This window comes from Cucurbita moschata, unplaced genomic scaffold (genome assembly GCF_002738365.1).
Source record: "Cucurbita moschata cultivar Rifu unplaced genomic scaffold, Cmos_1.0 Cmo_Scf00008, whole genome shotgun sequence".
Taxonomy (NCBI): domain Eukaryota; kingdom Viridiplantae; phylum Streptophyta; class Magnoliopsida; order Cucurbitales; family Cucurbitaceae; genus Cucurbita; species Cucurbita moschata.
This window is the reverse complement of record NW_019268524.1, coordinates 4,557,448-4,582,113: the sequence shown is the minus strand read 5'-3', so window position 1 is coordinate 4,582,113 and position 24,666 is coordinate 4,557,448. Positions and strand designations below refer to the sequence as shown.

The window sequence follows — 24,666 nt, the reverse complement described above, 5'->3', positions numbered from 1 at the left end:
CTACCCTTATCTCAAAAATACCTACTAACTTTAAAAACTAATATTAATATCCTTAAACTTTTTGAAGAAAAAAAAAAAGGTTATGGTAAGAATTTCTTAGAACTTCATTATAAGGTTAAAATTGAATAAAGCGTTAATCTATGAGGTGTAGATAGACAGTTTTCGTTAATATATTGATGGTAAAAACCTTTTTATAAAGGTTAAAGGTGACGATGAATATTTTTTAAACATAATGCTAACGGTAAAATTATTTTGGAGCGGGTAGGAAGAATGTTTTTTTAGTTTAAAGTAATAATAGTTTTTATTATTTTAAAAAAATATATATATATATTAAACAAAAATATAAAATTTAGGAGTAGTGTATAAAAGTTAATACTAGCAGGGGTGATGATCGTAAAAAACATTCCCCACCTCCGCTCCAACCCACTCCCTATCCCTTTCAATTTTTGGCGATTTTTCACCCATCATCCCATAATTCCATTTGATTTTCCCCTTTCGAAGAGCAAAACACAAATGAATATAAAAGAATCCAAGGAAATCCAGTTCTCAAATTCTGATTGGTCGCTACAAATTGATATGGAAGAAGCCCACACTTCTCCAATTATCTTATCATCTCTCAATTTTTATATCTTTTTCTCCCTATATATACTCTCTCTAGATATTCTCAACCTCATTTACCTTACAAATCATCCATTTTGAGCTCTTTCTTCTCTGATGGCTCTTCAACCTGCTTCTCTGGTTTCCCCTGCTCTTTCTCTGCCCAAAGAGGTCTGTCTCTTCAAGCATTGAAGATGTTTTCTTGAATGACTTGGGTTCGATTTTGCTTGACATGCATGTGGGTTTTGTTGCAGGGGAAGTCTACTGTTTGCTTGAAGGATTCTAGTTTCTTTGGAATTTCATTCTCAGACCATCTCAAATCTGAATTCAGTTCATCTGCATTGAGGTGTAAGGTAATGGGTGTTTCTAAATTTGTGTTATTTGGCCTCTGTTTACTTTAGAAATGCTGTGTGTTTCTGTTGATATGTCTTGGATTTTTGGGTTGGGTTGGGTTGGGTTGGTCTGGTTTCACTTACAGTCAAGCTGAATTGGGGTGGATGTTATGTGTTTGATAAAATGCCAGAGAGAATTCAACCACCATGTTGGTGCCATTAGGGCTCAGACAACTGCTACCACAACTCCAGCAGTTAACAAAGCTGCTCCAGATGGGAAGAAAACTCTTAGAAAGGGCAGTGTTGTGATAACTGGAGCTTCTTCTGGTTTGGGTCTGGCCACAGCCAAGGCTCTGGCTGAAACTGGAAAATGGCATGTCATTATGGCTTGCAGAGACTTTCTCAAGGCTGAAAGAGCTGCCAAATCTGCTGGCATTACCAAGGAAAACTACACCGTTATGCATTTGGACCTCGCTTCGCTCGACAGCGTTCGACAGTTTGTTGACAACTTCAGGCAGTCAGGCAGGCCACTTGATGTGTTGGTGTGCAATGCTGCTGTTTATCTCCCAACTGCTAAAGAGCCTACCTTCACTGCTGAAGGTTTTGAACTTAGTGTTGGGACTAACCATCTTGGTCACTTCCTCCTCTCCCGTTTGTTGTTAGAGGATTTGCAGAAATCTGATTACCCCTCAAAGCGGCTCATCATCGTTGGATCGATAACCGGTACGTCCTGTTATTTCGTGTTGTTTTCTATCTTGTAATTGGGGTGCTGAACCTTTCCTTTTGGATCAGGGAACACTAATACCTTGGCTGGAAATGTACCTCCTAAGGCCAACCTTGGAGACCTTAGGGGACTTTCTGGAGGACTGACCGGCCTAAACAGCTCGGCCATGATCGATGGTGGTGAGTTCGATGGTGCCAAGGCTTACAAGGACAGCAAAGTGTGCAACATGCTTACTATGCAAGAGTTCCACAGGCGGTACCATGAAGAAACTGGCATCACATTTGCTTCCCTCTACCCGGGATGCATTGCTACAACTGGTTTGTTCAGAGAGCACATTCCCTTGTTCAGATGGCTCTTCCCTCCATTCCAAAAGTACATCACCAAGGGCTATGTTTCAGAAGAAGAATCAGGAAAAAGACTGGCTCAGGTAACTTCACTTCACCGTAGACAACGAAAACGATGTGTAACATCTGATCATATGGTTCAAGAATTTGATTGGTTGCTTGTAATGCAGGTTGTGAGTGACCCGAGCTTGACGAAGTCGGGCGTGTATTGGAGCTGGAACAAGAACTCAGCTTCATTTGAGAACCAGTTGTCTCAGGAAGCAAGTGATGGAGAGAAGGCTCGCAGAGTGTGGGAGCTCAGTGAGAAGCTTGTTGGATTGGCTTAAAATCTGAAGTCCGAAGTTTCTTCTGTGATGGTCTTTGGTTTACTACGGAATCTGTGATGTTGTGTTGTGTAAACAAATTTTCTGCTGTAAAACTTGAGTTTAGTCGTTAATAAAAGGCCTCAGTTCTTGCAAAGTTTCCACATTCTGGCTATCTTGGTACATTTTACTCTCTATTTCCGCCCTTGTGTTTTAAACATTACATTCTTGGTCAAACGGGCAAACCACACGAACAGGTTAGATACATTACGAGATAAGAGGGCTCGTAATGACCTGTTCGAGTCCTATTTCTCACAACGATAGTGAATCATGTATCGACCTGTATTACAAACTGCAGAAAGGTACAACTTTTACAAACTTTACAATATCTAAAACGTTGCAAGGTTCAGCTGAACTGCTTTGTACATTTCAGGTAAGTGTCAAAAAAACTTCACAGTTCATAAGCTGGGAACCTAGCAGCAGATGGTTCATTCATGTCAAAAAAAAGATATGCCATTCCTCCAATTCCTTCAAACATGGAAAAAGGGCGATCACCAGACTGCATCTTTCCTTCAGAAATTAACTTTTGAGCATTCTGATGCAGAAAGCATGCAAATGCTTTGGCTCTGTATAAGTATACGGGATCACCAGTCAACCGGTAGAGTGAAAGAAACACGTACGTGTTACCGCTGATTCCGTGGCAGATGCCAACCCGTTTGAGCAAACCACGGTTCCAGACGACTTCCCCAGCATCTAATGCTGCTTGCAGAAACTCACTGTCTCCAAAAACCTGGTGTATGTGTGTACATAGAGATGAATACTGTAATTAAGGCCTCAAAAGATATGGTTTCAGAGCGCTGATAGTTTCGTATAATTATTGAATCTAGCTAAACCAATGCAAGCGTATAGTATACTCCTAAATGAGCCAGCCCACCATCTTATCAGTATAAAAGAAGCTACGGTTACTTGGATCCTTAGTAATACAGGCCTAACGACAAGAATGACAATGAATACCTCAGCTGCTTTAATGAGGGTAAGTGCAACCCCAGGAGCCCCATGGCACCAGTGCACCAGCTTATCAGAATCATTTTCTTCGCTCGAACGAAAATTTCCACTTGGAAACCGATTTTTAATCATGTAACGTAGTGTATTCTTGACATCCTCAACCTCATCAGGTTTTAGTTCCATGTTCATCAAGACATGCATAATTCCAGCTAGTCCATGTGCAGCACCCCAGTATTTCTTCCCATGCCATTCATACATCAAAGGAGATTTCCCGTTCTTACCCAATTGTCTACCAACCTTTATAACCTCATCGACAACCGATCTCTGCCCAAATTTTAATCCATTAGACGGTAAATATTACAACTTTTAGTTGTGTTAAGAAGATAAAATGAGAGTGTTTTATCAAAATGACATACCATAATAGTTTTCGATATCGTGTGCTGACAAATGTGCTTGTTTAGAAACAAACAGGCCCATAAGAACCCTGCTCTCCCATATAGCAGTTCATTCGGTAAATTGCTGGGTAGTTTGATCTGCTCTCACAGCATAAAATTCATAAGTAAATGGAAGGAAGGCAACATAAAATCAATGGCGAAAAAGCATTACATGTTTGAACTTTTCCAAGTAATGGTCCACTAGCCTTCCGTCGTTAGCAAGCTTTGCTGCAACGGCACCAAGAGCGCAAACGCCCGCTCGCCCACAGAGAAATGACACGCGCCTGCAATGCAATTGAACAGAAATTGAGAATTTCCCTACAAACAAAACCACTTCCTGCAAAAGGAATCTAAATTTGAATGATCTGAAATCAAATCCAAACGACCAATTTTATAGCAGCGGCGCAAGTCCACCACTAGCAGACAAGTCCAAAGGTGTCTACTTTGAGATTTCTCTTTCAAGCTTCCGCTCAAGATTTTTAAAATGCGTCTGCTAGAGAGACTTCCACACCCTTGTTTCGTTCTTCTCCCCAACTGACGTGGGATCTCACAATCCACCCCCCTTCGGAGCCAAGCATCCTCACTGGCACACCGTCTGATGTCCATCCCCTTTCGGGGCTCAACGTCCTAGCTGACACATCGTCAAGTGTCTGGTTTTGATACCATTTGTAACAGCTCAAGCCCACCACTAGCAGATATTGTCATCTTTGGACTTTCCCTTTCAGGCTTCCTCTTAAGATATTTTAAAATGAGTTGGAAAAGTTTCCAAGGATGCTTAGTTCCCCCTCTAACCCATACAGGACCCACAATATCTCACCAGAACATAGAATCAATCCACATATCTCCACTTTCAAACAATAAAAATTAACTATTATTCATCTGCTATTTTGACACTAGTGTTATTTTGATCTGTAGCTAAGTTCCATTTTAGTCCTGTAATTTGATTAAGTCTTACGAATAGTCTCCATCGTTGACTCTACTATCTCACCTTTCTTCAAATTAACACAAACTTATTACATTCTACGTTAAATTCTCCATTGAAATAGATTTCATCACTAGTTACAGAGGCTATCCATAAGCTTCAACAAAAATGCAAAGAATAAAATGAAACTTGTACAGAAAATCACACAATTAAACCGAAAGATTACCTCGAATCTCTAGAAATAGTCTCACAAGCTCTCACAATCTCAGAGCACAATTTGAGATCATTCTCATTGTTAGAAACAACGTATGATTTCAAAGCCAGGAAAGCCGTCCCTAATGCCCCAGTATACAATGTATAATCCTGTAGATACCTTTCACTCAAGGTCCACGTCTCCCTCACGACCTAAAAGAAACCACGAATCTCAGACCAAAAAAAAAAAAAAAAGAAGAAAAACCCTAGAAAATCATAAAATAAAAAATTTCAAACAAAATTCCGAAACGAGCTGAGAAGCTGAAGGTACCGTTTCCTTGAGGTCGAGAGCGGTTTGTATAAAGCGAGCAGAAAGCGCAGCGTGAGGCAGTGAAAGAAGCTTAGAGGGAGTAAGTGGGTCTTCGTCGATATCGGAATCCGACGGTGCGAGTTCGTCCGCCGGTGCTTCGGCCACGAAGTGTGGCATTTGGATCGGAAAGAAACGATCGGCCATTTCTTCGGTGTCTATGTTCTCTCTGGCGGTTGTTGTCGCCGACCCTGCTGCCGTAGCCGCGCGAAACGAAAGTTTAGTGCAACTTTATTGTGCCGATCCATTTAGTAATTTTTAAAAATAATAATAAATAGAAATTTTAATTTTTTTTTTTTAATTCAACTATTCGACCTGTGTTTTTTAATTTATAAATTAATTAAAAACAAAATTAAATTAATTTTTTTTAAAATTTAAATATCTCATAAACATTTTTAAAATTCAAGAAACTTATTAAATATATTTTAAATATATAATTTAAGATATTGTTTTTCTTCTGTTTAAGATAAATTTATTATAATTGTAATTAATGGGAAAATATTAATATACTGTTTATTTAAGTTCCCGCCAAAAATAGGAGCGAAAATCGAATCTGTATATATATATAATAGAATATGAATCATATGATTTTGTGAACGAGTTCGTGAAACCTCAAATGCGAACATGGCTCTACCAGGGCTCTGCCTCTGCTTTGATCGATACTTAGGTAAATTTTTTGGCGTTTTTTCTGCCGCGATTTAAGCGGTTTAATTTCTATGTTTGGAAGTTTATATGTGATTTGATTGATGATAACTTTTGCCACACAGTTGTAATTTGTAAGAAGAAGAAGAAGAAGAACAAGGAGGAATCGAGCTCTTTCTGCCTATTATCTGAGGTTAGAAACTTACGCACTTTATCCGTCTGGTTAGTATGAATGATTTGAATCTTTTGAGACTTTTGGTTGAGTAAGTTTTGAGATTATAGCATGTTTGCGTTGATTTTCGGAAGAGAAAACTTAATATAGTCGGCTTTTGGCATACTAAGTTTCTTAAATTTTGAGTTCTACAAGGAATTACATAAAGAAAACAGAAATGCCAATGTGCCCGCCAAGTGTTTGATATAATTCTTCTTAGAGTTAGGCTTCATCTAGGAATGATCTTCTTCACTAATTTACTGAAAATACCTCAAGAATTCATCAATTTACTTGTTTATTAACATTTAAAAAAGAAGTAAGAAGGCACCCACAAACTTTATTCTCTAAATTACAACCACTGGAGAGAGAGAGATGTTAGAACAGGGGAGAGAAAAAGAGATTGTGAAAACAGCATGAGCACACAGAGAGAGATCTATCTAGTTTGTATCCCATTCGGCCCAATTAGCTTCACTGCCTCTTCTTGGAATGCTGTTGACTCTTGTATACACATCAACCTTGAAGTTAGCTCCACACATGACTCCTTCACTATCAATTCTAGGCATTGGCTTCATCTTGTGCAATGGATGCTCAAAGCTCATTAGACCTCCTTCACTATGGAACATACATCCTGTTCATGTAAATTTCTTTCTCAATTAGAACAAATTCCCACTCCCCTAATCAATCAAAAAACATTACTGTTAAAGAGAGCATTACCAGGTGGGAAGGGTGCATATGATTTTGCACAGCCTTCTTTTATGATATCCATATCATCTGAAATCACCACTGACCCATCTGCTGCAATTCCCCAATAGAGCTTCACTTCTCCATCTGCCCCCTGTTTATGACCCATGATACCATACTTCTTTTTAATACCAAATTAATTGCTCATTTTAAGAGAGAGAGAGAGAGAGAGAGAGAGAGAGAGTGTACCAAGGCAGCAAAAACAGCCCCAGCCCTTCTGTCATAAACAACAAAGGCAAAGCTGCCATCTAGCTCCTTAAGGACCTGATCAGCTGGGTAAGGACCTCTGTCCCTAAGTGTTCTATAGGCCTCAATTAAAAACATGGCCTCATTTGAGCCTTTTGATAGACCATATTGCTTGTTGAGTGCACATAGATTGTTCAAACTTCCCAAGAACAGACAGTATATGTCATCAAATCCACAGAACAGCCTGTAATTCACCAAAAAACAAAACAACTCAAGCTGCTCAGCTGGGAATTAAAATCTAGAGCGGGAATTACCTTTGGCTGAGAGAGGAAGGACGATCAGGAGGAACATAAGCAAGAACAGCCGCCTCACCGAAGTTAACAGAGAAAGTATTGTGAGGGTGTCGAGAAATAAATTCTTTGACTGTTTCTTTAGGAAGTTTAGGCGTCTTAGAGCCACTGAAAGATGCAGGGCTGTTAAGTTCCTCAGGTGGGTGTGCGAAAGTTTTGTGAAAAATGGCGAACATTTTCGGAAATTCGAATGGTTTCCTCAAAAAATGATAAGAGGGAGAGAGAAGCTAATCGAAGGTCTGCCTTATATAAAGTTTTCTAAAATCCAAGACGGTATGGCAAATGTTTTACAATTATTGTGGGCGTGGATTCTAGTGTGAGGGATGGGGATAAGGTTCTCGTTTTTCAACGAGGCTTATCTCTCTCACCTTTCTCTATCGCTCGCTCGCTCGCAAATAGATAATATCTTTTTTTTTTCTTTTAGTATATTTAATAGAGAAATTCTTCATTTTTTTATCATGTTCAATACATAACTTGGATCATAAATTTACACATGCTATGCAGTTTTTTTTTTTTATAAAAAAAAAAAATTATTGAGCTGTGAAATTAAAAACATGATAATTTTCGAACTAAAATAGATAGTTTAGTTAGCTCTCATTTACCATTTGTCTTGTTTTTTTTAAGAAAAATAAATTCAAATGGAGAACTATGAAAATATAGTTTCACCTACTCATTATTAACTAAGATTTCAAGCTTAGCCTCATTGCAAAAAATGAAAAGGAAAATTAAGAAAAGGTTGCCCCAGGAATAGTGTGAGAATTGGTTGGGAGAATAAGAAGAATAATAAGGCAACGTGGGATTAGGATATGGTTTGGTATGAAAGAAGTTAAAAGTTATCCAGAAAGTCACAACCACATCAGCTGCCTGCTACCGCTACTGCCACTGTCTCCCATTCTTTCCAATTCTGTGGGTCTGTTCTCAAAGACCAGTTAAATCCAGCACCCAGATATAGCACCGTGTCTTATCCAATTATTATAGACATTCTTTGACATTTGGACTTGTTGAGGATTATTTGGATTGGGAGTGTCCCACATTGGTTAATTTAGTGGAAGATCATGGGTTTATAAGTGAGGAATACTATCTTCATTGGTATGAGGCCTTTTGGGGAAGCCCAAAGCAAAGCCATGAGAGCTTATGCTCAAAGTGGACAATATCATACCATTGTGGAGAGTCGTGATTCCTAACATGGTATCAGAGCCATGCCCTAAACCTAACCATGCCAATAGAATCCTCAAATATCGAACAAAGAATGGCGAGCCTCGAAGGTGTAGTCAAAAGTGACTAAAGTGTCGAACAAATGGTGTACTTTGTTCGAGGGCTCCAGAGAAGGAGTCGAGCCTCAATTAAGGGGAGGCTATTCGAGAGCTCCATAAGCCTCAGGGGAGGCTTATAGTGTGCTTTGTTCGAGGGGAGGATTGTTGAGGATTATTTGGATTGGGAGTGTCCCACATTGGTTAATTTAGTGGAAGATCATGGGTTTATAAGTGAGGAATACTATCTTCATTGGTATGAGGCCTTTTGGGGAAGCCCAAAGCAAAGCCATGAGAGCTTATGCTCAAAGTGGACAATATCATACCATTGTGGAGAGTCGTGATTCCTAACAGGACTCACTGTTCCCTAACCTTGGACTTGGATACCCTAACTTCATTCTTATGTGATTTATATTTTGATTGTGCCAATGTATAGGTTAGACAAATTTTTTTAGTTTATATGACTTGGTATTATAGACATATTTATAGCTTGTGATAGACGTTTGAATCTATGCGTTATATATTGTCAACTTTAAGTATAAAAGTCTCATTGTAGTGGAGATAGTTGTTCTTACTTATATATCCACGCTCACGTTTTTTTCCTAACAAATGTAGAATTTTATTGGCTTTCATAATAATCATCTCCACGTAGAAAGTACCATTTAAATCTTGTTTACCAATTTGATCCATCCATTAATGTACATGGTACACGAGTACAAAATACATTGTGGGATATTCCGTAATGACACCATTTGCCTCTTCCCCGAACAAAAATATACTCCTCTATCATAAATAATTAAGAGATGAGAGAGGTGTTTAAGTTGTGGTTGTCACCTACATCCTATGAATTACATAGACAATCAAATGGAGTAGGATTAATTTATTAATATGTGAGAGTAGTTATGATATGTACAACCTAGCCTACACACTCGTAGATTAAAAAATGAGGATTTTTATCCTCACATCTTCTTCTCGTTTAAAATGGGCCTCAATGACAGGCCCAGGACCTTCTAAGTGGGTTGGTTCTTTAAAAAAAAAAAAAATTGAAATTATTGAAACTCCCTAAATATTACATTATAGTTTATATAAAAGTGATTGTAGTATTATTTATTTATTTGTTTATTTCTAACCAGTAACAATTAAACGCTCAAATATTTTAGATTTAGGATTTATTTGATATAATGTGTTTCATAATCATTTATTTTTTCAAATTCTTTTTTAATTACGTGATTATCTTTAAAATACTGTAAATTCTCATAATCATAATTTTATCTTAATTTTTAATTTAAACTTTTAAAATACAAAACTATATTTCATTTTTTAAAATTCAACTATATGTTATTGTTATGGTCATAATTTAATTAAGTATAATTGAAATTTCATTTAGTATTTTATGGTTTGAAAATATATTGTATATAATTATTTAAATTAAAATTAAATTTCTAAATTAGAGATATAAAAATATATTTTTATTGAATTTGTAATAGGATGGAAGAGTATTGTAAGTACTTGTTCGTCAACATGTGAGAGGTACGGACCACCTCTCACAGTTCTTTGTTTATTATTATTATTATTATTATTATTATTATTATTATTATTATTTTCTCTTTTCAACCACGTGTCTCTCTTCCTTTTTCTCCTTCTCCCAGCCTTTCATAGTATATTTTTTATTTTTAGAAATTAAATCTGTACATATTATTTTCTGAATTGTCTTATTTTGTTCGTATTTTTTATTTTTAGAATTTGATTAAAAATGTAAACGTTTTGAAGTTCAACAAATGACTACAAAAGGATGCCAAAATAAGTCCAATGAGAAGAATATATATGTATATAAATGGTTAGCTTTTTGTTTTAGCTTTTTAAAAAATTGTGTTTAATTTGTTTTATCACTTAATGTTTTACTATTTCTTAAGAAAATATTATTATTATTTTTTTTTTGGCATTTTCAAATTTTGATTTGGATTTTGAAAATATTTATAAAAAAGTAATAGGTTATTGAATAAAGAAATTTATAGGTAGAAATAGTGCTTAGAAAAAGAAATTTATAATGTGGATTGAGTATAATGTGGACCTTGTTTTTTATTTTTAAAAATTATTCTTGTTTTTTTTTTCAATTTCTTTATAATAGTTTTCATTTTTTTTTAAAGAAAAACATTCGAATTCTTATCCAAAATCTAAAAACTAAGTTTTTATAAAAAAAAATCTAATTTTTAAAATTTAGCTTGGATTTTGTAAAATTCATAAAAGTTAACGGTGTTTATAAGTTTAATTTTAAAAAAACAAAAAACCTTATAAAATTCATAAAATTTAGATGTAATGAATTATCATATCTGTTAATATTATCGGATAGTAAAGTTTAATAATCTATTAAACATGTCATATTGACGACATTTTGTTCGGATATGTGATAAGGTTAAGGTTAAAACCTTTTTACAGCAAACACGAGAATTAGTAAACAATCAAATTATGGTAAGTTGAAATTTTGATTCTCTGTCACACATAGCACATAGCACATAGCACATGCATGCATGAATAATTGAGATGAAAACAGGATTAAAGCTTTTTTTAGTATGTAGAAATGGACAACCAAATAAAGAAATTGCAGTAAGTTTGGTATTGTGTTGGCCTCATCTTGTCTTTGTTAAAAAGACAAAGCCTCTTAAGTCATAGGGCATGTGGGAATATTCCCTTCCTTTTAAGCACACCACAATCTCTGCCACTAATTTTTGTGATACTTGCTATACACTATATGCCTCTTCTTTAGCATTCATAACACTTCTTATTATAAGCACCAATTTGATAAGTAATATGCACCTTAATTCCTTTACTTTTATGAGCGTCTAGCTATGGAGTTATGGGAGTTACTCGTGTTTGTTCTTGTTCAAAATTTATCTAGGATTTGGATCGAGATTTAGAATTCAGATTCAATACTTGATGGTCTCAGTGTTTCTCTGCCTCTTGTGCGACATGGTCATATTATCTATGTTTGATTCTTAGGAAAATTCTCAAGAGGTCATATAACATCAAATTACTCTAAGCAAAGCACGTTTACTTTTAGAGTTCTTATGATTGAGCTACCGAAAAAGGAAGGTTGTAATAACTTGTGCCCAGGATTCAGCATTGACCAACATTCCCTTGTGACATGGTCACTTTACTTACTCTTTGCTTCTAAGAATGAAAATTGTCCCTACCGACCAACACGAATCCGAGGATATTGTATCCTAGGAGGTCACCCAAAAAAAGAATTGCTCCATACAAAGCACGTTTAATCATGAAGTTTCTATGATTCTATGATTTAGCCATCGAAAATGAAAGTACATTTTGTCGGTAAAGGTAGTAACTTTCATTTCCTTTAAGTCTTTTCTTTGTCATTCTATCCTTAAAGATAGCTCTCATTCGAATGTGGTCTCTGTTAGTTCATGTGATGTTCCACATTGGTAGGGGAGGAGAATAAACCATCATTTATAAGGGTGTGGAAACCTTCCCCTAACAGACGCGTTTTAAAGCCCGAAAGGGAAAGCCCAAAGAGGATAATATCTACTAGCGGTGGATTTGAGCCGTTACAGTTCATGTACTCCTCTCTTACTCAAGTATCACAAATGTGCACCTTGTTGATATAGGTAGCAACTTTCAGTTATTTTAACCCTTTCTTAACCATTGCATCCTCATAATCGCTCTCATTTAAATATGAGAAAAACGAAAGAAAGGAACAAAATAAGTTGATTAGCTTTATTTCTTGTTTACATATGGCTCGTAATTCTAGTTGTCTTAATCACGGGCGTACTAAGGCACTAATTTCAAATATAATCATGTTTTGGGATCAAAATTCAAGTTCCTTGACGCCTACGAGATATTGTAGGATTTGTCTTCAAATGTAGGTTTCCACGTGATTAAATCTACCTCTTTTTCGATCCTGCCAAGAGGATCAAAGGTCCCTACACTTATCTCAAGACGTTCAGTTCACGAGTTAGACTCGTACAATCAAGAATTAAGCAACCGAACCAATCTCAAAACTAATATAAATTCATATTACATAAAACATATAAAATTCATTTTTTAAACAACAAAATTAATTTTTATAAATAAAAAATTTAAAAACCAAAAATGCAAAATAATAATAATAATAAATCTTCAAACTCTCTCCCACTTTTGGTTGCGTAAACACGACAAGAGGACAGATCGAGTGCTATTATCAAATCAAAGGACTAAAACCGACAAAAAAATAATAATAATAATAATAATAATAATAATAATTTGTTATAAAAAATGGTCCCCAACTTTCAGGCCGTTACATAAATTTATTTAAACATAAACAACCCTTCCAATTTACCTACCCTACAAAATATATATATATATATATATATATTTACAAATCTTCTCGTATCGGTGTAAGTTTATTTGTGATATCTCATATTAGTTGGAGAGGATAACAAACCATCATTTATAAGGGTGTGGAAGCCTTCTTTAGTAGACGCGTTTTAAAGCCATGAAGGGAAGCTAGAACAATATCTGTTAGTGGTGGATCTGGGCCGTTACATTACATTATTAGTAATAAATACTGTCTCTATTGGTATAAGACATTTTGAATAAGCTAAAAGTAAATTCATGAGAGTTTTAGAGGCTCGTGATTTTTAACATGGTATCAAAATCATGTCTTCAACTTAGCCATATTGATAAAATTATCAAGTGTCGAATAAAAAAAATTGTGAACCTCGAACTTGAAGTCAAAGTGATTCAAGATAAGTTGCGTTTTTTCAAAGAGTATTATAGATCCGTGTTCGGTAGTTATTATTTTATTATTTATTTATTTCATTTTTTAAATTTGATTTTTGATTTTTTCATCGTTTGATAGCTGGCTAATTTTTAGATTTTGTTTCGCGTAATCATTTTATTATATTTATTTTCTTGTTTTTAAACTATGGTTTTGGAGTTGTTACCATGTGCATCATAATAATAAGAGAATGTTACCTTTTTAACTTATTAATGACTAATTATAAAGTTTTCCCAATCCAAATTGCATTTGTATAAATATTAGGATTTTTTATTTCAATAATTATATTATATTGTTGTATTTACGATGAAACTAATATAACCTAAACTTTAACTCCCACGCATTTTTAGTAGAGTTTCAAATCTCTTCGCCTCGCATCGCAACGGCCCATATTCACAGTTGATATTGTTCTCTTTGGGTTTTCTCTCAAGGCTTTAAAACACGTCTCCTAGGGAAAGATTTTCACACCCTTATAAATGATGTTTTGTTCTCCTCCCCAACCCAACCAACGTGGGACATCACAATCCACCCTCCTTCGAGACCCAGCGTTCTCGCTGGCACTCTTTCCTTCCTCCAATCGATGTGGTACCGCCACCAAATCCACCCCCCTTCGAGACCCAGTGTGCTTACTGGCCCACCGCCTTGTGTCTACCTCCTTCGGGGAACAATGAGAAGGTTGGCACATCGTCCGGTGTCGGACTCTTATACTATTTGTAATGGCCCAGATTCACCGCTAGTCGATATTGTTCTCTTTGGGCTTTCCCTAACTAACGTCGAACATTACATACCTGACTTTGAGCAAACATACAGACTAGAGTAATTACTTAACAACAAGATTTTTATAATTTAAAAACATAAAAATTCTTTACAAAACATGTAAAACTCAACAATTTCTCGTTCTTTCGTTTTTTTAATGATATATTTTAATTTTTTTTTAAAGCTTTTAAAAATTCATAAAAAAAAGTTTAATGATATTTTTATTAAGTTAATCGAACAAAAACAAATTGTGTGGGTCTCGATTAATAATGATTGAGAACGAGATTGACTACCAAACCACTTAATAATCAATAGAATGGAATTGAGTGCCTTTTTAAGGATTACTAATTCGAGAATAGAACGAGACCCACAATTGATTTCTATTCCAAAATTTGTTAAATAATCGAGTAAATGAGGACGGACGAGTATATAAATGATCTGGGATTATATCTAAATTATAGCGATTTTGAAAATAAATAGTGACTAAAAAAATTTGAAAAAATTGAAAATCACTACTTATGTGAACTCGGTGTACCTTCCTTTTTGGTGGTTCAATTATAAGAACTCTTAGGTTAAACGAACTTTGTTATCGAATGTGGAATATAGATTTTGAATCCTGATCCAAATTTATTTTTATTTTTATTTAAAATTTTGTGTTTATTTTCTCATCATTTTTTTATTATTTATTATGATTTTTATAAATATCTTAAAATAAAAAACGGAATTCATAATAAATTTCAAAAATAAAAATACGTTTTAAATATTTTTTTAGTTTTAAATTTTTTTATTTAGATTTTTAAAATAGATAACGGAATAAAAAAACTTAAAACTAAAAATGGATTTAATTTTTTAAAACTAAAATAAATTATTATCAACCTAACCTAATTTTTAAAAATTATATAAACAAATTAATGTATTTTATTTTTTCTAAAAAAGATTAATTGTACATAGATTAATATAGGATAGTACGACGTCGTTATTACATTGGTACGTACAGCTGCGGAAACTTTCAAATTTGATAGACCTGTGTCGGTCACTTCCCGAATCCCACGTGGTGGAACCCACACTATCCGATCTTTCCAACTAATATATTTTTTAATTATTTTCTGATGCATCAAAAACAATTAAATTATAAAATTATCACGTATTTAGTCTAAAAAAATATTTTCAACTTTTAAAAAAATATTTATTTGCAAAAAAAAAAAAAAAAAATCAATATTTTATTTAAAAAATAATTGAATCTTTAATAATATTAAAAAAAATACTTTAAAATTTTAAATATTTTAATAATATCATTAAAGTAATATATTTTTAACCTTAATCTATAAATGAAAATCGTCTATCAGCATCTTATAGATTAAGATAAAGCATTTTAATGTCGTTTTTGAAATTTGGGTATTTTTTTTAAACGTATAAATTAATATTTTTGAGTATTTTTTTAAAACGTATAAATTAGTATTTTTTAGATTAAAATGCAAAATTTATGATTTATTTTTTTTGTTAATTCAGCTTTTTTTTAAAAAAAAATTAATAATTTATTATTATTATTATAACTTAGAGGAAGAGACATGATTATATTATAAAATAACATTTCTTATAAAAGGGTTACAAAGCTCAGTGTAAAAATTAGAAAACTTAAAATCGATAGCTACCGGTTAACGTACGTTGTCATTTTTACTATAAATTTTTAGATGCTCCTCCCTATCGATCAAGCAGCAAAGTTACTCGTGATAGGCTAAGTTTGAAGCTGCTATCCTTCGGTTCGAATAAGTTATCTAGTCGAAGGTTCAGTCTAGTACAGTAGGTAGTAGGCAGTTTCGTTTTGGCTCTCGAGCAAGAACGAGAAATAGGCGTTTTTGTTTCGAATAACCATTAAAATGTAGGTCTAAGTGTCATTTTTTATTTTTTATTTTCGATTTTATAACATGCTTTAATAATTTAATTAAAGTATAAAGAATATTTTTTGAAAGTTTAAATTATTATATTAAAAAAAAAGACCTCTTCCATTTATACCCTTGAACCCAAATTATAATATTCATTAAAGAAATGGAAAAAGGAAGCAGTGGGCCCCAGTTTATGTTGTTTTTTTGGGTACCCTTTTGAGTACCGTACATCTCATTACACCTTTTTCAGTTTCCATTGAAGCTCTCTCATTATAAATATTGAATTTCATCGCTTTCTTTTCTTCTTCATCTTCTCCATCTTCTCCCATTTCTCCGATCTTCCGCCGTTGCCGGATTCTGACGACCTCCTCTCCTCTCCGATAACCGTTCCTCCTCCCTTTTAGCTTTTGTATGGCAGTGAGCTTGTTTTCGCATGACGTTTCTGATCTCTGTCTCGGCAAGCCAGCGCTGAGGCTGTTGTCTTTGTCCGCAACTGTCGCCGACGCCTTGACTGCTCTCAAATTCTCCGACGATTACTTCGTCAGCGTTTGGGACTGCCGTTTGACGAAGAACGGTTGCGGTGGCGGTGATGTTGATGGTAGTGCTGACGGTGGTGAGTTTGAGTGCTGCCGATGCGTGGGGAAGCTGTGTATGGTGGATGTGATTTGCTATCTTTGTAGGGACCAGAACTTGTTGTCGCCTTCGGCTGCATTGTGTGCTCCTATCTCTGAGATTTTGCCACAAATTCCTGGAATCGTGATGCATTTGGAGCCGTCTGCTAGGTATAGAAATGAATCTGATAAAATTTGGATCTATATTTTTCCTTTCTTAGGATTGTTTCAATTTATTCTTTAATTAGTTCGTTTCTGAATGATTGTTAATGGCTGCGTTTTATTGATGTTTGAGTTTGGTATTGATATTCTTCAATTAGGTTTCTGAAGTTTTGTCAGTTACTGATCTGAAATGGGCGTTACAGAACTTTTTTTTCAAACTCAACTTTGAAATGTTTGTTTCTTTCCTTAGCTCTTCTACTTTTACTCTCAGACTTTATATGATTCTGAACTTGTAAATAGAATAGTAGAGTTGTGTAAAGTTCTTAAAGATGAAGATAATTGAAGTCTCTGTGTTGATATTCCAGCTTGTTAGATGCCATTGATCTGGTTCTCCAAGGTGCTCAAAATCTTGTAGTCCCAATCAAGGCAAAGCTAGGAAGCAATTCAAGAAGAAAGCAGCTTAAAACCCCCAAAAATGCCATCCATGGCGGCCGTGAATTCTGCTGGCTGACTCAGGAAGATATAATCAGATATCTCCTCAGCTCAATTGGCCATTTTTCCCCCATTGCTGCCCTCTCCCTTGACAACCTTGGCATCATCTGCACCAATCCCTTATCAGTAAACTACCACTCCCCTGCCTCCTCTGCCATTGGAGCCATATCCCACTGCATCGCCAATCAAACCTCGGTAGCAGTCGTCGACGCCGATGGAATTCTGATTGGTGAGATCTCACCCTTTGCCCTTGCCAGGTGTGACAAGGCTGTTGCAGCTGCGATTATGACATTGTCTTCAGGAGATCTGATGGCCTACATCGACTGTGGAGGGCCTCCAGAGGATCTTGTTAAGGTAGTGAAGGCTAGGCTGAAAGAGAACAACTTGGAAGGAATGCTGCAAGAATTCACTAATTCACCATCCTCAATTGGATCTCCATCTTTCACTTCTTCATCTTCTGATGAGGAGTTCTCCCCATCTCCGAGCTCAAGAAAGTACAGAAGATCATCAAGTTACTCAGCACGAATCACTCGTCGTTCCGAGGCCATCGTTTGTCATCCAAGGAGCTCCCTGATAGCTGTTATCATCCAGGCAATCGCGCACCGCGTGAACTATGTCTGGGTTATCGAAGACGACTGCAGTTTGATCGGAATCGTCACATTCCTTGATATGTTAAAAGTTTTCAGAGAACATTTAGAGACAAGTGAGTAGACAGACAGAGTTTCAAGCCATTTGGCTTAGAATTTTTGTATCCCCTTCCCTTTCTCCTTCTCCTACATTGTCTAGAATAAAAAACTGAAAAGTCCAAAGCTGTGTGGCCAAGTTGAGACAATTGGGTTTGTGTTATTTGTGTTGTTTTGTTTGTCTATAAACTTTTGGGATCTTCATGTTTCAGCCATCTTGTGTTAAAAGAAGCTTTGCAACAGAGAGTGCAGAAATGGAGATTTCTATGCGATCACTTTTGACCATATTTTATGCCTTTAAGAATGATGAGCTACCATGATTAATTAATTCAAGCAAACCTTGAGTATTGCAAAACTGAATAAAAGAAAACAAAAAGTAGCCCTTTTCCACGTATGGGTTTACACCTCACCAGTCATTTGAATATTACTCGACTGTTGTTTTCATTTAATTTTGTGGGGTCGGTGGGTCACAAATGAGGTGGATAATCTTTGTTTACACGAAAAATGAAAAGAGGAGAGAGAAAAAATGAGTCGGGGACCAAGATTATATTCTTCGACTCCATCTCCAACTCGAGTCGTTGCCATCTTAATTATTTATTTATAATTATATTATAGTAATGAAAACAATGTTATAATAATGAAATTTAAATTTGAAAATATTAAGTTGGTTGAACAATATAATATTGCTTATTATTTTTAATTGGATTAATCAGACTAAGAAACTTTAGTAACAAAAGCAGTAAAAAGCTGAACGAAAATAGAATGTTTCACAGAGTAATGCAAAACCGTTACAGTGATGAATGAATTGACAATGGAGATTGTGAAATGTTAATATCAAACATAAAGTTATAAGTTTATAAAGTGATAATAACAAGTAGGTTAATTACCCAGATTCTGAAGCAGCACTCTCATCATCCAAATCTTGGACAAAGATTTCAGTGGGTTCAAGGCAGCCTCTCAGAGATTCAAGTCCCAATTGTGCTCGTTCGTTATCTCCGAAGCCGAAGAGTCTTCCTTTGTCAGTTACTACGACGGTGTGATACAGCCCGGTGCTGATTCGAGACACGCAGTGATCTCGTAAGCAGTCGAGGCTTCGAGGGCTCAAGACTTTGTCAGATACTCCTCTGTCTGGAAATCCAAGGCTGCCAAATCCCATCCATCCAAAGCCATAAACAATACCAGTGTCAAACAACACAAAAGTTTTCCTCTTTCTTGCACATACCTGGAACGAGACAAAAGCGTTATCAAACAAATCGTAAATAACACGATCTTATCTAGATGATGCAAGATATGTGACATCAAATGTTTCGAGCCTGTGCTATGAGCTTACTTCAGCATCAGAGACTAAAAATGCAATTAAGAATCACACAAGAAAGCTATCCAGATTTAGTTCGGTGAACATCGTCGATACCTGTACGGCAAGGTGGTTCTTAAGGCTGTTCAGGGGTTGAGGAATAGTCTTGTCAATCTCATCTCCATGGCCCAGTGCACCACAGTAGCCTTTTCCCCAAGTATATACCTGCAATGAGAAATCAACAAAATAGATGTCATAAACTACAACCTAGGATGTTAATCAGGTTACTGTACTGATCTTGAGTTTGGGAACTAACAAATCCATTAGAATCTAATGCCACTGCATGCTCGTCCCCAGCAGAGACCGAAACAATATGAATATCCTTTAATCTAAATGTCTGGAGAACTCGAGGCTGGAACTCGTTGTGCTGCTCCCCATGGCCAAGGCAGAAATTTGACCCTGACCCAAAAGAGTATAATCTCCCATCATTAACTACGGCCAATACGTAGCTTGGACCAGCGGAGATCTGAATTACAGATCCAATTTCCACAAGCCGTTCGACAACCTTTGGAGTAGATTTCTCTAATGTATCACCATGGCCAAGCTGACCATATGTGTTTGTTCCGCACGTATAGACATGGCCTTGTCTTGTTAAAAAGACTGAAAAGTTATGTCCCACAGAGACCTGAAGAAAATTTACATGCCATAATCAACAAGTAGTCTATCAGTTTTAAGAACAATAACCAGCATGAATACATGCTTATGGAGGATTCTAGGGGGTTGAAATCCCCCTCTTCTGTAATATATTATTCCATGAATGAAATGTGTTTCCATTAAAAAAAAAATACAGGTATATTAAGGCACGCAATTGTCCACTTGTTAACTACAATCCAATTCTAACTTCAGCCCGTAATTCTCTTAGAATGTTCATCTTTTGCTGTCATTCTCTCATCTTCTTTCCTGCTTTCACTTTCAGAGCCATCAAAGGAAATTTTTTCCTTTCATAATTTCATCCATCAATGAAATTGTTTCTTATTAAAAAAAAAAAAAAATCTAGAGCCATCAGAGATCCTAGAACCCCTCTGATTATTCTGCCATTCGTCTTGAAGTGAATTCTCTTTAAGACCTAATCCCACTGGGATTTGAAAACATACAACTCTAATATCCCAGATTTCTTCAAACATCAGAGGGCTGGTGGGATAATTTGGTTGATGAAAAGTCAGGCTAGTTTTTTGTTTGAAATTTTTGGGATCTCAACCCCCAAAAAATGACTGTCACTTGCATTTATCATATACATACGTGCAATCACATCAATTATAACACACATAAATAAAAATACTCTAGTACATGGATATTAATAAAAATAAACCACAAGGAAAGGTTTATTCCAAGGAAAAAAACATTTCTTGCTAGCCATGTCATTCTGTATTATGACGTTGCAATTAAATGTGAAATTCAAACAAATCATGGAAGATACATATGGGACTAAAACAGAGATTTTAAGCATTTTACCTGTTTGCATGGAATTCCATTTAATCCTTCAACAAGTCTAGGTCTAAAGATTTGAAAGATTGTATCTCTGTGTCCACAACAAAATGATGAATTATCTCCACACGTGAAAACCTATTGATGAAGACAAGCCATAGGATTATCAAAGACCGTAATTGAGAGTGACATCCATGAAACCATGTACTACAGTGCCAATGAGTGACAAATAACTATTGCAAAAAAATCTAGTAACAGTGATCTGCAAGTACCGGTTGCTTTCATACACTAGGCATGTAGCTATGTAACATGGAGTATAATTAGAATCATTAAAACTAAGTCCACAAACCCGAGCAAATTATGAAGATTGACACAGAATTTTAAGGTTTATTACGATTTAGAATTTTGGAAGACAAAGAGTCTTCAAAATCAGCTGCAATTTCCAACATGGTACTTCTAATAATTCAAACTAAGAGCTCAATTAGGATCAAGATAGCAATAAGACAAAAAAATTCTATGATACAGGAAATCATAAACATCAACCATCTAATTCACTGACCAAATCTGTAGAGCAATTTAGACAGCTAAGTGCGTGGTCTATTTGAGATCAAAAGATATTAAAAATATATCCGTATATAAAAAGCAGAGAGAGAGAGGGAACCCGTTGTGAGGTACAAAATCTGTATCAAGGAGAACCAATAACAGTACATAACAGTTCAAACATAGTACGTATTATAATATAGATCAAATCCAACATAAGATTCAATTGTTTACCTGTCCTGACTGTGTGACAAAAGCAGCATGATTGTGAGAAGCAGAAACTTGTTCAACATATACAGAAGGTGGAAAGTTAATTCGGGTAAATGATACACATTGTGTGGTCTCAGCGCCATGGCCAAGAACACCACATAAGCTGGAACCACATGAGTATACTGATGCTTTGCTAATCAGTAATGTATGATATCTTCCAGTTGCAATCTGCATCTGCTATAAAATAAATAGGAAATAACTTCAAATTCTCTTCCACAAATAAGAAGTATAATCGACAGCAAACAATCAAAATCATATCTTCGACACGAGATTTTTTATTTATTTATTTATTTTTACATCTTACAGGTTGAGTAGAGGAGCATTACCTATGACTGTAAAAGACATTGTTAGCTACTATGCTCGTTCAATAGAACAATGCAAACTCTACATGTACTACTTAGTAACAAGTAAGGTCATATCTAGATAAAACCCATCCTATTGTCTCATCAACAAGTTCTCCACTCTATTTAAAAAAAAAAAAAAAAAACAAGAAGAAATATTCACAACTATTAACATTTTAACTAAATCAGGGGCCAAACCTCTATATTACTTTATGTTTTGCGATCTTGATCAAAAGGCATCAAATGTAGCCACATGGAAAACCAGCAAATTAAAAGATATTGATGACGAAAGAATAACCAAGAAGGCCAACCTTGAGAGGCAAACTATAAACTATGAATCACGTCACTTTCTTGTCAAAGTGCAAAACCTAACATCAACTATATTTCTCAGATATGCACAAATTCAATTTTAAAATCCAATTTCCATCCAACGAAATTTCAAAGCCCAATAAATAGCTAGATATTTAGGTATGCAAAATCCAGGCACATTCACAAGTACAGTAATTTAACTAAAAAGAAAAGCAATAGTTCTAGAAGAAATAATACATTGCCTTCTGAGGTCTCAACAATGTTGGAAGATTTTTCCACCAATTGCAAGAACCTAAAAACCCGTTTCCACTTCCCTTGACAGCGATCAAAGAGTTTTTTCTGGGAATCCCCTCCCATTCTGGAATAAATGCTGTGTGATATACATAATTGAAATGCTGCAAAATCAACTAATGATCGAAACTTGAGGGGGTACAACTCATGGCTTCCTCCAAACATCTTGCAAGTCAACTCCAAGCAAACAAGATCACGAGCACTAAGCCGGCCAGAGGTTAGAACTTCGAAAATTAAATGTGAAGGCAAGTCCGCAAATGAGGTTGAATGAAGCCATTTAGCCATACTTTCAGTCAAATTTCTGACTTTCCAAGCTTGAATGAAATTTCAAATAAGAATCCCACTGAAATACAGTTAAAACTGACTCCCAGCTGAAAACAGAGGCGCTGATAGATGTAACCAATTATAGCCAACACGTAAGCGTTGTCAAATTTTTAGGCGAAATCTCAAGCAATTAAAGCAACAAATAAAGAACACATCAGAAGGGAGGAAAATATGGGAAATACAGTACAAAAAGGGTGTTCCTGAAAAGAATTTCAGCCTTAATGGGTACAAGGATTGGAAACAAATCATCAGATGGGACAAATGACACCCGCACAAGTTATTCAAAATTGGAAGAAATGCAACTTTTTTTTCCTGCAAAAATCAATAAAAACAGTAGAAACAATTAGAATGCAGTAAATTACCTCAAAGATAATGACAAAATATCATCTCAAGAGCACTAAAAAGGTTTCAAGTAGACGCAAAGGTCAAAGTTGGTTCGTGCTTAAAATCAGATGAGACGAGTATGATTAATTGATTCAGACAACCAATGTTACTAACAAAAATAACAGGGATGAATTTGAAAACGAACGATGGTGTTCATAAAGATGAGAAATGAGGCTTCATGATTGCAATGTCTGGAAGGCGACCAAGCATGCAAGAGATTGAGGATTACACAGGATTACACAGCATGCAAGAGATTGAGGATTACACAGGCGACCAAGCATGGAAGGCGACGAAGGGGGGGGAGTGATAATTACAAAGCTTTTCAGTGCCGGTCACTTACTTTTCTGCAGAAAACTTACAATTAAATAACTTCAGTGAGAGGGATGAGAGGGAATGTTAGTTAGCCGCCAGAAAGAGAGAGATAGGAGGCAAGAGTGATGATTACGAAGCTTTTAAGTGCCGGTCACTAACTTTTCTGCAGAAAAAGTTACGAATAAATTACTTCCATGACAAATGGAACGGCAATGAGAGAGAGAAGTGTATTGGAAACGAAATTGGAGTCTCGCGTTAGAGAGAGAGATGGAATAAGAAATTGGACTTCAAGAACTCTCTCAAATAACATATTCTGATTTTTCATTTCAAGTAAGGGAATTTCACAACAAAGATGAAAAGATTTAGACGACATGTCTGAAAAAATAAAGAATAATCCGCAAAAAACCATTATCCCACGAGGACGCCTATGCAAAATCCACGAACTATTAATCATAATTTTGGAGTTGGACCTAACATCCGTGTCTTTGTTAATCTCATCTCAAAACTAAGGAACAACTTTCACCCGAAACACCATATGAAAGTTCTTCGTTCCCTAAAAGAAGCTCGCACTTTCAGAAATTGCTAAGAAAGAGTCAAATTCCGCTATCAGCTCACCAACAAGTCCAAATTGAAAATCGGAATAATGATTCCCAAAAAGAACCTCAAATTTCGTACTTCCATCCACACATTTGAACAAAAGTAAATTCCTCGACCACAGAATCGAAGATTATAGAGGGAATTTGGGCCTTCAGCAACAAATAAACTAGTATAATTTCGGTGAAAATTATACAACATACCAAACAAGATCCTCCGGTTTTTCGTCAGACATTACGCATCATAATCGATTTCATGACAACTCAGATCTTGTTCTACGCCAACCTCAGAAAGTAGACGCACACTAAGAACAATCAGAACGAAAAACACTACGCTGACAGAGTATATATGAATCAGTTGGACAAAACAAAATGAGAATAGGTAAAAAAAAAAAAAAAAAAAACCTGCGGATTGAGATCCTTGAGCTCTGACTTTTAAAAGAAACTGCAAAATCCTCCTCGATTTCTGGAGAGAGTAGGAAGTTTGGCTTCAATATGCCGAAAGTTCAATTTTGAGAGAGAATATGCTTCCGACTTTCTCTTTTCTCTCTCTCAATAATATTTGT

At 35.5% G+C, this 24,666-nt stretch overlaps 5 protein-coding genes across 10 annotated transcripts; 2 read left to right on the top strand and 3 right to left on the bottom strand.

The window, feature by feature from the left end:
* The first annotated feature begins 610 nt into the window (after positions 1 to 610).
* On the top strand, positions 611 to 2,463 carry LOC111446346 (protochlorophyllide reductase, chloroplastic-like). Its single transcript, XM_023085127.1, has 5 exons — positions 611 to 768; positions 852 to 950; positions 1,121 to 1,652; positions 1,722 to 2,080; positions 2,168 to 2,463. Exons 1-5 carry the CDS (start codon positions 715 to 717, stop codon positions 2,321 to 2,323), a joined length of 1,200 nt encoding a protein of 399 aa, XP_022940895.1. The 5' UTR covers positions 611 to 714; the 3' UTR covers positions 2,324 to 2,463.
* A 144-nt stretch (positions 2,464 to 2,607) lies between these two features.
* On the bottom strand, positions 2,608 to 5,366 carry LOC111446345 (lanC-like protein GCR2). The gene is made up of 6 exons (XM_023085126.1): positions 5,184 to 5,366; positions 4,887 to 5,065; positions 3,911 to 4,022; positions 3,721 to 3,837; positions 3,314 to 3,628; positions 2,608 to 3,089 (listed from the first exon to the last, which is right to left on the bottom strand). The coding sequence occupies exons 1-6, from the start codon at positions 5,364 to 5,366 to the stop codon at positions 2,751 to 2,753; spliced, it is 1,245 nt and encodes a 414-aa protein (XP_022940894.1). The 3' UTR covers positions 2,608 to 2,750.
* A 984-nt stretch (positions 5,367 to 6,350) lies between these two features.
* Positions 6,351 to 7,588, bottom strand: LOC111446347 (stem-specific protein TSJT1-like). Its single transcript, XM_023085128.1, has 4 exons — positions 7,314 to 7,588; positions 7,003 to 7,243; positions 6,787 to 6,907; positions 6,351 to 6,700 (listed from the first exon to the last, which is right to left on the bottom strand). Exons 1-4 carry the CDS (start codon positions 7,523 to 7,525, stop codon positions 6,510 to 6,512), a joined length of 765 nt encoding a protein of 254 aa, XP_022940896.1. The 5' UTR covers positions 7,526 to 7,588; the 3' UTR covers positions 6,351 to 6,509.
* An 8,709-nt stretch (positions 7,589 to 16,297) lies between these two features.
* On the top strand, positions 16,298 to 18,242 carry LOC111445967 (CBS domain-containing protein CBSX5-like). Its single transcript, XM_023084547.1, has 2 exons — positions 16,298 to 16,791; positions 17,148 to 18,242. Exons 1-2 carry the CDS (start codon positions 16,421 to 16,423, stop codon positions 17,983 to 17,985), a joined length of 1,209 nt encoding a protein of 402 aa, XP_022940315.1. The 5' UTR covers positions 16,298 to 16,420; the 3' UTR covers positions 17,986 to 18,242.
* Positions 18,243 to 18,705: 463 nt separating this feature from the next.
* Positions 18,706 to 24,666, bottom strand: LOC111445966 (ultraviolet-B receptor UVR8-like). 6 transcript variants are annotated; one of them, XM_023084543.1, is made up of 9 exons: positions 24,506 to 24,666; positions 24,305 to 24,376; positions 23,555 to 23,670; positions 22,434 to 23,123; positions 21,511 to 21,723; positions 20,764 to 20,874; positions 19,568 to 19,936; positions 19,369 to 19,476; positions 18,706 to 19,179 (listed from the first exon to the last, which is right to left on the bottom strand). In XM_023084543.1, the coding sequence occupies exons 4-9, from the start codon at positions 22,770 to 22,772 to the stop codon at positions 18,841 to 18,843; spliced, it is 1,479 nt and encodes a 492-aa protein (XP_022940311.1). In that variant the 5' UTR covers positions 22,773 to 23,123; positions 23,555 to 23,670; positions 24,305 to 24,376; positions 24,506 to 24,666; the 3' UTR covers positions 18,706 to 18,840. The 6 variants fall into 6 exon arrangements, with proteins under 6 accessions (XP_022940311.1, XP_022940313.1, XP_022940310.1 ...); XM_023084545.1 differs by lacking the exon at positions 23,555 to 23,670; XM_023084542.1 differs by lacking the exon at positions 24,305 to 24,376 and having other exon boundaries at positions 23,536 to 23,670.

Bases quoted from the DNA above. Each gene is read 5' to 3' on its own strand.
- LOC111446345 (XM_023085126.1), bottom strand. From the start codon at position 5,366: ATGGCCGATCGTTTCTTTCCGATCCAAATGCCACACTTCGTGGCCGAA. The intron at 3,838-3,910 runs GTAATGCTTTTT...CTGTGAGAGCAG, and splicing joins ACTTGGAAAAGTTCAAACAT to ATCAAACTACCCAGCAATTT. The intron at 3,629-3,720 runs GTATGTCATTTT...AAATTTGGGCAG, and splicing joins CGATATCGAAAACTATTATG to AGATCGGTTGTCGATGAGGT.
- LOC111446347 (XM_023085128.1), bottom strand. From the start codon at position 7,525: ATGTTCGCCATTTTTCACAAAACTTTCGCACACCCACCTGAGGAACTT. The intron at 7,244-7,313 runs GTAATTCCCGCT...GGTGAATTACAG, and splicing joins CCTTCCTCTCTCAGCCAAAG to GCTGTTCTGTGGATTTGATG. The intron at 6,701-6,786 runs GTAATGCTCTCT...TTACATGAACAG, and splicing joins ATATGCACCCTTCCCACCTG to GATGTATGTTCCATAGTGAA.
- LOC111446346 (XM_023085127.1), top strand. From the start codon at position 715: ATGGCTCTTCAACCTGCTTCTCTGGTTTCCCCTGCTCTTTCTCTGCCC. The intron at 769-851 runs GTCTGTCTCTTC...GTTTTGTTGCAG, and splicing joins CTCTTTCTCTGCCCAAAGAG to GGGAAGTCTACTGTTTGCTT. The intron at 951-1,120 runs GTAATGGGTGTT...ATAAAATGCCAG, and splicing joins CATCTGCATTGAGGTGTAAG to AGAGAATTCAACCACCATGT.
- LOC111445967 (XM_023084547.1), top strand. From the start codon at position 16,421: ATGGCAGTGAGCTTGTTTTCGCATGACGTTTCTGATCTCTGTCTCGGC. The intron at 16,792-17,147 runs GTATAGAAATGA...TTGATATTCCAG, and splicing joins CATTTGGAGCCGTCTGCTAG to CTTGTTAGATGCCATTGATC.
- LOC111445966 (XM_023084543.1), bottom strand. From the start codon at position 22,772: ATGGCTAAATGGCTTCATTCAACCTCATTTGCGGACTTGCCTTCACAT. The intron at 19,937-20,763 runs GTAAAATGCTTA...AATTTTCTTCAG, and splicing joins ATGGAATTCCATGCAAACAG to GTCTCTGTGGGACATAACTT. The intron at 19,180-19,368 runs GTATCGACGATG...GTCTCGTTCCAG, and splicing joins AGAACCACCTTGCCGTACAG to GTATGTGCAAGAAAGAGGAA.